We start from the raw sequence: 13,706 nt of genomic DNA on the forward strand, positions 1-13,706 counted from the left end.
TTTCTACAGCATCAGAGGTACGTTAGACACGTGTTACTGTCCATTGAAAATGGCTCTCATATCGCAATAAACCTGTTTGTTCTGAATCTGGTTACAGTGTATGAGTGAAAGTCAATGTCCCACATGATATCACAACGTATTTCTTTTTCAATCTCTAGTTGATCTCTTGGGACTTCTGAAATGGAGATCGAACACGAACCTGTTGCAGCAGAATTTGAAGCAGTTGATGAAAGTTGATGGTGGTGAAGTTGTGAAGGTAACAAGTGGATTTCAAAACTGGTCATTTGGTGGTTTTTTCCTTATTCTTTCACCGCCTTCACCCTACCACGTGTATGTACACATGGAATGGTAGCCAGGTGTCTCTTTGCCTTTGAGATGCCGCTCTTCTTTCCCTCCAAGTACATTTCATATGGTAAAAGTAGATGTAACCTGCACATTTATATTAATGTACAGATTTCTGTTGGTGTCCTGTAGTTACTCCTGTGACTTTTATATATGGACACAGTAAGGCAAAGGTTGTTTTTCTTTGCAAGATCTTGGAATCATCACATTGTGTTATTTAATATATTTTTAATAGATGGATGTGAAGTTTTTTCTCCTGAAAACACCGAGCTGAGCCAAGTTATTTACATTTGCCAAGGCCACTGAGTGATTGCACAGACCTACATAAGGACAGATTTATTTATGGAAAAGAGTAGGCTGAGACATTATTGAATGTGTTCTACTAAATCAAATATAATAACGTGTCAAAAGATGCACCGTACTGGGGACAGATGACCCTTAAGGGCCTGGAGTGTTTGAGCTTCATTTGGATTTTAATGTTTTTAATAGAAATGTTAAAGAATGCCTATCTTAAAGTGACTTAAAATATATGAGGCTGCTGATCTTGTTCTCTTTATTGAGTGTGGGGAGAATAGCAGCTCAGATGCGATCTGTTTTTTGGGAAGGTTTTCCTTCCTGCTGTGTTGTTATGGATCATTGGATGGCTCAAAACTTGACACCGGCACTTGGTTCTGACGAGCGTTGTCATAGTGCTGTCATTTGTAATTTTCACTCTTCTCCAAACAGCATCAGAGGGCGCACGACAGATCAGCGCCTGATGGATACTGGTGATTTTAGAAGCATCAGAATGCTGTGCAAACGCCGTTCCACTAACAGCAATATTAGTTCTCCTGCACTCCATCTCCCTGCACTGCTGCAGGACTTGGACAAAGCCTTACTCGCATCTTCCCGTGTGGGAACTGGGGCACAACTTGATTTGCACATAGTACAGAAAAGTGAATGCTTCATGCTGCTCTTTAAACCTTTTCCATTATTTTGTAGACCACTGATTTGCTTTATTTGTTACAGCGAGGCTCAGAAAGTCTCTGCGTAGGCTGTCTCCCTGCCTGAGAATTGTTTCCTTGTTGGGAGCAGCAGCACTGATTCTGCATCCCTTGTGCTGCTACGTGGAGTCCTTGCACACAGATGTAAAACTTGAACTGTGCCAATGCCATGTATGATGTCTCAGTGTGAAACCAAGGCTTGCTCAGTTGTGGCCCAGGCTTCTGACCATCGTTTCTTTTGAAGACTTAAGACCTAAGCAGGCAGTGCTTTAGGCCTGCTAGAACTCTTCAGATCAAAGCAGACTTCTTCTAACAATGCTGTGCTGTTTCCTTGAGCTGCTGGTGCTTAAATGCTGAAATTCTGGGTATTCATTGGTATTTAGCGAGCTTCTGGATGGAGGTCAGCTCCCGAGGTTTACCTCTGGGTTTATCAGGTAGTTCAAGTGAATCACTTGTGGCCCAGGTGATGTGCAGAATCAAACTCTATAGCCTGCTAGGATATGAAGCAGGTATGATTTCATAAAGAGACGTGCGCACACATTTCCTTTTATTATTTTAACTGTCTTGAGACAAATTTGCAAGAGCAATCTGAGGTTGAACCTCTTCTCTATCAACCAAAACAACTGGTGGGCAGCACAGTTCTGCCTCAGAGAACCCCATGTTGCTTTTGTCATCTGATGGAAGCGGATGCACAGATGCAGAATCCTGTGTTGACAGAACTGGATGTATTTATCTCTGGTTTACCAATGCGGTGCTTGCTGTCAGTGGGAAGGAATGCTGTAATTAAATACGTGTAAAACAGCTTTTATTACTGTTCAACTCGCGTCCCCTGACACTAATCTGCTTTTACTTTCGTGTTGTGCAGATCAGGGTGTCCAGCCAGCTGGCTAGTGAAGACTTCCTCTGTACAGAGATAGACCTGTAGGTTTTGGGCTGGGGCAGGAGGTTGTGTGCTCTGTGTCCCATGCCTGCATGTATGCTGTCATTTGGAATTGTGCAGCTGTGAAAAGCCATACGCTGTGCACTTCTCATATTGCTCAGGGTGACTGGTTTGGCATGAGCCTGAGTTGCTTGTCTGGTTTGTGCTATGAAACATCAGACTTCAGAAACTGCATGACCCTGTTGGCTGTATGTTGATATGGAGTTTTGGAATATATTTTGTTCGTCTACTATAAATAGATTAAATGTTTTCTTCAAGTACCAAATACGATTTTTTTTTCCCTATTTTTGAGTGACATGGATTTACAGTAATGAACTAAAAAGAATTTGCAGAAAAACAATGTTAAATTTGCCCTTTCTCAGCTAACTTTCAAAGACGTCTTACATAAGCGAAAGCAAACGTGTCTGCATAAGCCTATGTGAAACCTGATTTTTATTGTTCCTCTTTAATGTGTTGGTTTGTGTATTCATTTGCAGTTCCTTCAAGACACATTAGATGCACTTTTTAACATAATGATGGAGAACTCAGAGAGTGAGACCTTTGACACGCTGGTGTTTGATGCTTTGGTAAGTTTGTGTCCTTCATGGACTAAAATTATAGGTACTGTAATTATGCTTTATTCAAAGTGACCATGATGTATTAGAATGCAGTTTGCTATCGGTGCAGACATTATAAGCATTGAACATCTTTAGTTTAAAAAGTTTGGTTTGTCATTATTCTCTTTTTCCAGGTGTTTATCATTGGGCTGATTGCTGACAGAAAATTTCAACATTTTAATCCAGTCCTGGAAACATACATTAAGAAGCATTTCAGTGCTACGTTAGCCTACACGTAAGTCTTCAAGACTCCTTTTTTGAACTGGGGATATAATGTGACTTGCACATGTTTTATTCCAGGTAACGTTATTTAGTTATTTGTTTCATTAGGAATTTGATCATAGAATTTGGTGTGTGGAAGGCTGAATAGATTATGACCTTCCCTTCTAAAACAGCAGCGATAAAAGTATTTGCAAGGAGAAAATCTTGACTTTGTTGTATTGAACGAGGGGATAATTGACTATTTCAGTTGTTGTTTTGTGGAGAAAATATTTGGAAGCATTTCTGAGTCATACTTGAAAAGTAAAATCTATTTAAGATTCTTCAAATATGTGTTGTTTGGTGTATTAAATTAATGTCTTTTATATTATGTGTACTACTGTCGTTTTTGGGAAGAACAAAGAAAGATCCATTGCTTTTTTGGGTATTTCTTGGCCATTAGGTCCACTGTTGCTGCTTCAGACTGTTGTTGTTGGAGAAAAATACATAATGGATATCTTCTTGGTGTTAGGAAGCAAAAAATTGAGGCAGGCAGACTGGCTGTATGCTTTGCTGTTGTATAGACTCTGTTATGTGAGCAGAAAAGGTTTGAGGAGTATTGATTTAAAATAGCAAAGAAGTGATGCCTTTAGTCACAACTTTGATATTACATTCACTGTGCTGAGCTGCTGCCACTTCTGCTGCCTTGGTGGAAGCACACAAAGGATGGAGCATCCTGCAGCAGCTGCCTTTGTTGCTGGAGCTGGAGCTGGCCTTTCTGCTGGTAGGCAGGGAAACCATCCATCCCTCCTTTAAATGGGGAGATGTAGAAGCAGGTTTCAGCTCTGGGTGCTGGGAAGACCTGGCAGGGGTGGCTTTATTTGTGACAGATCCCTGCTGCCTCTCTGCTTTTATTGCACCAGGCTACGTTAAGGGAGGTTCTTAGGAATATTTAAGTGGCTACTGAAATCCTCAAATGGTTAATTCCTATTAAAAGAGATGCTTGTACATTAAGATGTCTATCTATACAATGCCATTGTCTGTTAGTGGCATATAGTGTTTGTATGTAGTGGCTCTGGGCAGCCTGGTCTGGTGCTTGGCGACTCTGCACACATCAGGGGGTTGAAACTGGATGAACACTGTGGGCCTTTTCAACCCAGGCCATTCTATGACTCTGTGCTTATACATACTCACTTCTAATGTGCATGTTAAAGCATGCACTGTAGCTAGGACATTTTAATAGAGAATTGCTTGTAGTTGTGTTTATGTAAGTGGTTTATATTCATTCAAAATGAGGGAGTCAGAATGGTGCTATTTTTAAAATGGTGTTACTTCCAAATCTGACACACTTGGAAATTCCATTATTCCACATTCTTGGCTGCCATCTCCTGCATTTTTAAGAGATACATTTCCCAAATTCTAGCCCAAAATTGATGGGCAAATCTGCATAAAGGGGAGACCTTAATGGAGCAAGACACTCCCATTTTGAGTGCTTTAATTTTAATAAGGTACCTGTGTTTAATTCTTTTTTGACTACTAGTGATAGATGTACCTTCATGATGGCCTGTTAACTGGGGCATCCTTGAATATCCAGCATAACAAGAATCTTACCAAGACATTCAGCATTGCTTGTGTGCTGAGTGATGCCGTCTGTGTTTTCCAAGAACAGGTTGCAGCTACTTAATCAGCACAAGCAAGTTCATAATGTGTATTTATTAGTTGCATAATTAATTTGGTACTGTGGAGGGCTCTACTTGAAATGCCATTTTTCCTTCAGTCTCTCTGCATTGAAGTTCTTTGCTGTGAATGTGTTTATAACTTCTCTGTGTTTCTGTTTTTGAAACAGCAAACTGACTAAAGTTTTAAAAACATACGTGGATAACGCTGAGAAATGTGGTATCACTGACCAGCTCTTCAAAGCCATGAAAGCGCTGGAGTACATCTTCAAGTTCATAGTCCGGTCCAGGATACTGTTCAATCAGTAAGTGTGGTAGTGGTGGTAGGAAATCCCCATCCTTTAAATGGGTAGGATTGTCTAGAAAGGATCACTTGGGTACCCTCAAAAGCCATGACATGCACCACAGCTCAATGGTGCTGTCTATCCATAAAGTCAGGTACAAATAATCATTTTAAATGAATTTTGACATTAGAACTTCATTTTCTACCCCAGCTATGAAAAATGCTACTAGCAAGTCAATGTGTTCATCTCAATTAAGATACAGTCTGTGACCAGGAGTGAAAGGACTGAAACGTATTGCAAGGGATTTATGTGGAGCTGTGAAGTCACCGGCTCCATCAACCTTTCTGTGAATGACAAAGTGCAATTTACTCATTTAGGGATCTCACTGTGATACCCATAAAATACTGAATGTCATTTATACCGTTACAGCTCCTACAAATCATTTTAAAATGGGGGGGAAAAAATAATCATCTTGCTGCAGATTGGATTTACAGACAGTCTGACCCTTCAGTAGTGGCCGCTGGGTTTTCTCATGCTAAGCAGTAATTCGAAGTACTTCAGCATTGTGGAGCTGCAATTCTCAATGACTGGGGATTAATTGGAAAAGCCTCTGAATGCTGAATGACACCACAATTTGTTCTGCCGTGGGACTGAAATCCCGCCTGAAATGTGCAATTGAAATGATGGTAATGTTGTAGCATTTTACAGAGAAATTTCAGCAAGGAAGCAGGACTTTTTATTGAACAAAAAGCCTATTTTTAACTTTAAAATAGGAATATGGTAGACAATATACATAGCATTTGGGAAATGTAATATCAGGCAAGCTTCGGGGCTGGATAATGTGTAGGAGCTTGGTTCATCTAACTAAAGCATGGCAAGTCCTGTTGTGCAGTATATCAGTGTCTGTAAGGGCAAAGGATTGAGTGAACTTCAGTAAAATCATTACTTGGTTTACTCAGTACAGACACCATTGTAATGCTCAGTGTAGGAAAGCCTTTAAACTTTGAAGGCAGTGGTGGAAATGCTGCCGTGGTGTAATAATGTTCTTCTCAGAGCTGCTGTGCTTTTGTGTATTACCAGGTGTATTAAAGAGAGGTATGTTAAATAGCTGGCAATAGAAACGTATTTGTGACTCTGACTTGTTTGTTTTTATTACGCTTTCCTTTCGGAAATGCAAAGCTTTTTGTCTGAAGCACTTTGATTTATTGGACTGCCAAGTTTAGTTACTCCTTATATTAGTATACATTGCACCTCTCTAATACGTTCAAGGGGACACTGAAATGCATAATTGAAATTGGGAGTTAACACGTAATTTGTCCTGTATAGCCCCCGGTTTTAACCTGAAAGTGGAATAAAGGCTTGCACAACAAAATAGCGCGACTTAATAATTTTTCTGTAGTATTTGTTTCCTCTGTGTATTTGTTACACGGCATTTAATAATGCCCGTGGTTCCCAAAGGGTTATGAACACAGTATTAAAAGTGATATGCATTAATTTCAGGGCAAAGCAGCAGAAACACCTTGATCTCCATATGCATTTTAAAATGATACCACCCTCCTCCTCTTCTAATAGGAGTAGTTCATAATGAACTCTTAGTACAGCTTGCTTATCTTCATGTGTGAACAATCACCCTGAGACTGTGCAGAGAAAGAGCCTGGGTGTAATGCTCCTTCTGAGCTGCACTCCATGCTCAGGGCTCCTTTCTTGCTGGGTTTTGCAGAATTAAACAGGAAAATAAAGGGGAGGTGTTGTTGAGTGCTGCTCTAAGGGGTCTTGGTGCAAAATGAGCTCAGGGACGGAGTTTGTGTGACCACAGGCAGCTTCAAAAGCTGCTGGCTGATGGTAGGGGTCCTTGGGGGCAAGCAGAGATGTATGGGCATACATGGAGTGAGTTATGGGAGAGCATCCATCTGATGTGTTCAGACACAGCTGTAAAGGTTGGATGTGAATGGAAAAGTGCTCATCGTTGGTTTTTGGTCATGGTAACTCTGTATGTATCATTTATTAAGCTGAGTTTTGTGAAACCGGATACTCTGTATGAAATAGAAGTGAGTTATTGTCAAAGAGGGGAAAAAGAATAAAAACTACTAAGGAATGGTGTGGAGCAAGTGGTCTTCTCTCCCCTTTCTGCTTTGTGAGGATCTCATCCTGCATCTGAACCAAATGGCTGCCCCAGTCTGGTTGCTTCTTCTGTTGGTGCAGTGTGACGATGTGGAAACATTTGCAAACTCAAGTAAATGAAAATAAGGTGATGTGAGGACTTTACCAGTCCCCAGAACAGATTTCCATGCGTTTCCATTTCTGGTTTATGACACGCACAATTGTTTTTCAGACTTTATGAAAACAAAGGAGAAGCAGACTTCAGGGAGTCTTTGCTGCAGCTCTTCAAGTCCATCAATGAGATGATGAGCAGCATCTCCGATCAGACCGTCATAGTGAAGGTATGTGGGATCCAGCTCTCCATCTTGGCTTTTGTATCCTCAGCTGTAATTAGGCAGTTGATAAAGTGTGTGTTGTAATTGTGCCCAAAAGTATTTACTTCTAACTTAATTAATGCTTAGTACTTCTAATGGAGGGTTTGTGACTGCATAAAGAATGCGTTTCTAACGAGTTTACTTACATTGCTGCAAATACGTCACTTTCAGATTAAATCAGGTAATAATGGATAGCCTGATCTTTAAGGTATTTTTAAGTCATTGTTTTTCAGGTACTGATGTATCCTTATGCCCTTCATTTATATCCTGGGCTGTTCAGGAACATAGCATTTGAAAGCCTTGGTGCATCCTCAGATGTGGCAAATCAGGAGCGAGTCAGATCACAAACTCTGCCTCTGGTTCCACCTTTTCCCTTTAATATGATGCCTACTTGTGGTAGAGTAGTTGGCTGGCTCATGGAATTGGGCATGTGGTCTCTGACCTTTAATGGGAAGGCTATTAATGTTGCAGAACCATTAATAGGTAAATCCTCCAGCCCTGTAATTTAGAGCAGTCAGAGGTCAGTGAGTCAAAACCAGTCTCGCATTTTTTCAGTGAATTTCTTTCACTTTGGGTAAGTTTCGTGACTGTAGTAAACACGTTTGATGAACTGCACCTTGAAGTTCTCCTTGTGAGCCCTAACAGAAGGTATAAAAGGATGGACCTCTTGACCCAACTGTGCTGAATCAGTTAGAAGATGATCAGAAAGGAGCTAAGAACTGGGACTGAATGTGGGAATAAAGTGACTTTTCCTGCTCAGATGTGTAGTAGCTGTATATTAGAAGAATTTTATATAGCAGCCAGGAGGCAAAGAAAACAGTGTCAAAGCACAGTGCCTGTGCAAGAGGGAGCTGTGAAGTGTGGAGTGGGAAAACACTTGGTTCAACACTTGGTCCTTTATAGCTGCTCTCAGGCTTGTGGTATAATGCAGAGCACATGGCAAAAACAGACAGTGGGAAATAAGGCCTGTGAGTTGGAATATGTTGGTTTGCAAGTGAGAACTCAGACTGATAACAAAATAGGGTTGTGACATTATTCGAGTTAGCTGCATGAAGTATTAGAAGTAAAGGTGCTCCCCAAGTCAACTTTGTTGTGCTCACCTGGGGGGATAAGGATGACAGGCTTCTTAGCAAAAGGGACAGAAATCACACTGTATCAGAGTCCAACCCAGTCTGTGCTTCACACCCAGGTTGCCGCAGGCTTGTGCAGGGTGCACCCACTCTGCAGCTGATGGTGTAAGTATGAAGGTGGATGAGGCGGCCACAGATCAGTGGCTGAGGGAGAAGAGTACTTGTGGGTGCCTTACAGCATCCTCCACAGCCCTTCACTTATTATTCATTCGCTGCTTTCATCTCCTTGGTACTCTAATTACCTGGCTCTTAAAATATGTAATTGTTAGTATTGACTTTTTGCAGCTTGCGAGATTGCTCTTATTATGTTTGAGTATCCACTGAAGTGCTGCAGTTCTTTCAGCAGCTAGAACTTTGTGTTTCCATTACAAAGAATAGGTGTATAACGTGGTTGCTTTGTTGGGTGGTGTATTTGAAAGGGAGTGAGTATGGCTTCTGCAAAGCAGTCTGCTGCTGGACAAACATGCTGGAGCCCAAGGAGAGTGTCAGTAAGCATGGAAAGCAGGTTTCATTCTGTACTGCTATCAGTGACCTGGGCTGGGGAGGTAAGAACTGTGGCAGCAATGAGGCACATCAGGAGCACCTCGTGGAACTGAGGGCACACCAAGGTGAGCTTCAGGGTAGGCAGATGTATCGCAGTGCATCGCAGGTACTTAATTCCCAGACTTGAATATTTCAGTTTCTCCTTTTAATGCTTCTCGATAGTTTATTGACACGAAGCAGAAATTCCACTGCAGTGTTTTTATGAGATGGTTACAACTTTTATCTTTGGATTGACTGTACTGATCTCTTTTTGTTGTTATATTTTGTTTCTCCCCAGTGTATAAATGAAGGGAGCAGCCTTCAGGCTGACACTGTATGGGGGAGAATGAATGACCAGAGCCTTAATGTTCCTGGGAAGAATTACTCTTTATCTATTCAAATATTTATGTCCTTGTGGAAGCTGATGAGCTGTTCCTGATTGTTGCTCAGCTCTTCAGTTCCTTAATAATTTCTATGGCAAAATAGTATTTTAGAAGCATTGCCAACGATTTAAATTGAGTTGTGGGTCTTTAGCTTACTGTGTTCCAGTTTGAGGCTGTTACTCCTTGTCTTATTGCCACACATCAATGAGGAGAAGAGCCTGGCCTCATCCATTTGCCTCTTGTCTCCTTTTAGATATCTATAAACACTTATCAGATCCCCAGTCCTCAAATATGTTGCAATTAAAACACTAGGAGGTAAGAATGAATTAAAAGAAAATATTTCATCCTAGGCTATGAGTGATTGATCCAAGTATGGTATAAGTTCGTGTTTATCATGAATCTTATTATAGTCAGTTACCTGAGTAGACTGTTTCTTTTCTTTAGTGTCAGCGTTGGCCATAGCTGAGGCAGTCATTCAGGGGCCACCTTTCCTTCTCTTTCCTCCTTGCTTTTTTAGGTGTGCAGTTGTCCAAACTGGAAAGGGAAATGAAAACACTGATCTGAGCTGACAGATGTTCCAGGCCATCATCTCACTGCAGCCTTTCTGGCACACTGAGTGACAGTGGGCTGCAGTAATACTCACCCTGTACATTGAGCTGTTTGCTTTCTCACGTATCAGTTTGATCTTTAGGAACTATTTGCTGGATGTATTGGGATCTGGATGCTTATATGTACCTCTAATGGTTACACGTGTAGAGAGCTTTCCTGATTTTTGTTCCTGTTTTCTGCTAATTGGTGCATGATAATTATTTCTTTAACCTTTAGCTGTTTAAGTGTGAGCTCAGCCGAAGCCTAACACGATGTTTTAAGTTCAGATAAATATGCAAATGTTTCCTAGCAATTTATTCTTGCATCTCTTTGAAACAAGAGCAGTCGAATCAGCTGCGTTGGATTTATGGGCACTGTCTGCTGTAGGCAGTGTTTGGCTGAGGGGTCTTGCACTTTGCTTGAATATTTGCCCTGTTCTTCGTGGCTTTGTGCTGTGCTTTAGGACTTAAAATGCAGGCGGGCAGGCAAGTTAGTTCTGTGCTTTAAATGATATTGATAAAGTGGGTGTGTATATAAAAATTATCCACTAATGTGACCACAGAGAACCGGAGCAGAAGATGATAGCTTTTCTCTAATGAGAATTCTATTGTTGTGTGTGGTTTCTATAACGCTTGTCGCTTTCAACAAATAGTACATGTTTCTTAGCATCCATGGTTTATTTTTCCATGATAATAAGCAAAAACCACAGAAAAATATTTAAATGGAGAAATACATTCCAGGCTGCTCAGGTTGTGCTTGTCATCAGGATAAAACAAAACAGGCTGCGCTGAGCTGCAGGGCTTTTCCAACAGGTTCAATATTGTATGACCATCATTTAAAATGAATTGAGTGCCAAAATGCATCCGTGGACAAAGGTTTCTCTTTTCTTAGGGACCCATATGGGGATGTCTGTTGTTCCTCTGGTAACTGATGCGCTGATCTCATGATGGTGCTTTATGCTGTTTTACACTGTGCCAGAGGCGTGGGTTCACTTGTGGCTTGGAATGAACAGACTCAGGCAAATCCAAAACTAGATTTCAGGCATTGCTGGAAATGGTTTCATCCAGCTGCTGACCAGGCTTAATTTGGCTGCATTTATGAGATTTGCAGGCAGGGATAATGCTTGTGGAGAAGGGATACGCTTTCTGTTCAGTGACAGGATAGATGGAAAATTAACATTAAAGTCATGTACAGATTGCATAGATAAAAGAAATTTATTACTTCGTCAAACAGAAGAGTTCATAAAGTTATACTGTATTTGGCAAAGAAATTTTATGCTTAATTTTGAGAATAGCTGACAATAGCTGCACTGTTTGAAATGAATGACTTTACAAATGGCACTTCTATATCAGGTATTTTTGCTTTTATATAGTACAGAGAGATATAGCCAAGACAGGAGCCTGTAGTACACTGCTCTGAATGCCTTTGGTTTAAAACTTTGCAAATACCATTTGTTCAGTCTAATGGCATCGTAAAGTTAGTGCTGCAGTTTCCTTACCTGCTACTGTAAAGAGGCTCTTGTTACTATATTCTTAAATTGATTTTAAATGCTGTGTCAGTATAAGCCCCAGAGTGGGATGAAAGATGGGATTTGCTTTGTTTTTATTTGTATATCACAGGCTGGTTTTGTTATTGCAGCAGTCGTTTCTGCTTAGTCTTAATGACTGGATTGTTCAGCACTCCCAACTTCAAAATGAAAGTAAGTTAATAAAACTTCCATCTGTTTTTATCTATTACCCAAAATGAAATCAGAAGCGACTTGCAGGTCCTCAGCAAAACTACCACTTCTCATATTAGCGTGCTTTGAGAGGACAGAGTGTTTCTGCAGACTGTGTCGTGCCAAGAGGCAGAAGGATGCGGTGAGGCAAAGCAGTGCCGTGCTTTTGGTCCTGTTAGTGTATTGGTGTTAATGCATCAGCTTGGAGCTGAGGTATTTAGGGTATTTTTCCACATGGCATGAAAAATGGGCTGTAGCTGCTCTAGTCTTGTACTTCTTAAACATGTATCTCAGTGCATGTGCTTCTGTTCATGTGCCCATCATGGCTTGCTGGTTTGCTTGGTTTTCCTAAGTTTTGGAGCTGCCGAACTTCAATCAGTTTGTCCACAAAGCAGAACGAAGGGGCTGATGATTGTTGTAACTAAAGGCTTTTAGTTGATGTTTTAAATAGCTTTACCTACCGATGCTCCGTTTAAGTCATTAAAGTGTTAATTTTAATGGTTGTGCCCGCACAGTGCGCAGTTTTAATTGAAGATATAAAATGAAAGCTCTTTTTTTTTTTTTTTTAGTGTGTTACTAAACATTTATTGCTACATGCATTTGAATGATAAGCAAATAAAAACAGAGCGATGGCTGCGGTTTATAACTGGTCATTAGAGCCCTCATCCATCAAAACACATAAGCCTGTACATAATGGGACTATTTGCATAATTACAGTTATGAGCTTGATTTCTGAGCATGTAAGTAGTCCTTTAAGCATACGTGGAAGTGTTTGACAATCGAGCTCAGCAGTTTGAACGGGCTGTGAATAGGAAGGGGAACGTTTTGAGATCTGCGTCCAAACCTGTGCAGTGTTCTTTGTTGATGTAAAACCAGTCAGCAGGCATTGAAATTACATCCCCTGTTTGTCACTTGGGATGGTCTGACAGATGTCATCCCTTCGTGAAGAGCTGGTTCTCTAGGTGCGGGTTGTTGGTGGGCAGTGCTGGCTGCTGACTCAGTCCTGCTTGATGGACTGGATGTGAGGACGCAATTGAGCACGGGCCATAAAATCTTCACTCTGTAATTTTTTTTGCCCTGCTGTCAGTATTTCTTCGACAGTGAACTCTAAGCGGAAATCAAATCTGTATATTCACATTGCAGAAGCTATGAGCTGATCAGAAGATGAGCGTAGCAAACACTTAAGCGTACATAATGCAGTATTTTAGCCTGGTTTGTATGTAGCCACTACTACCAGGTATGTTGCTCCCCATGTCTGCTATTGCCATTGCCAAGGCCATGTTCTGTGGTCACCTGCAGCCACGTGGCCACGTTTTGGAACAGCAATGTCTAGAAATTCCTAAGGAACCTGGTAGTGCTTTATTACCAAAGAGGAAAGGTTGCCTGTCCTTGTGTTCCAGGTACACGGGTCTTACGCCTCCTTTCACCATCTAACCAAAATCCTTTTAGTCTGCATTTTTATTGGGAAATATGTAAATGAACAACTGCTTCATACATTATTCAAGAGATGACATTTTGTATCAGTGATACCTCTTTCTAATCTTATCTAAAGATATGCAAATGATTTAATTAAAATAATTATACAGTATAATATACCTGAACTTCACTCTTTAATAGTACGTATTAATCATTAATGGTACTTGTTCGTATTTTTAGTTGGAAAGACGATTAAGATATTTGATTGATAGCGGGTTCTAAACAGTTTTTCCCCTTTCTGCTGAGCAGCTGGGACTGAGCTGCCTCTCCTGACTGTAATCAGTTGACCTGCAAACAAGGACAGTATAATTTGCTCTAGTTACTAATGTTGCAGCAGAAAAGCGAAGTAGTTTGAAAACACAGGTAGCTTTGTGTGCACCTATAGGGCAGTTCTCCT

General features: G+C 40.8%; 1 protein-coding gene across 3 annotated transcripts in view; it reads left to right on the top strand.

The window, feature by feature from the left end:
- DOCK1 (dedicator of cytokinesis 1) overlaps positions 1-13,706 on the top strand; it is a 226,220-nt gene that overhangs the window by 43,543 nt on the left and 168,971 nt on the right. For all 3 annotated transcript variants that reach the window (XR_004307685.1, XM_015867551.2, XM_015867552.2), the window contains exons 19-23: positions 159-256; positions 2,742-2,831; positions 2,996-3,096; positions 4,906-5,040; positions 7,352-7,460. Coding sequence is in view for 2 of the 3 variants with exons in the window: in XM_015867551.2 (XP_015723037.1) it covers positions 159-256; positions 2,742-2,831; positions 2,996-3,096; positions 4,906-5,040; positions 7,352-7,460 (533 nt within the window). In the remaining variant the exon portion in view is untranslated. The remainder of the gene's footprint in view (positions 1-158; positions 257-2,741; positions 2,832-2,995; positions 3,097-4,905; positions 5,041-7,351; positions 7,461-13,706) is intronic.

This window comes from Coturnix japonica, chromosome 6 (assembly GCF_001577835.2).
Source record: "Coturnix japonica isolate 7356 chromosome 6, Coturnix japonica 2.1, whole genome shotgun sequence".
Lineage (NCBI taxonomy): Eukaryota > Metazoa > Chordata > Aves > Galliformes > Phasianidae > Coturnix > Coturnix japonica.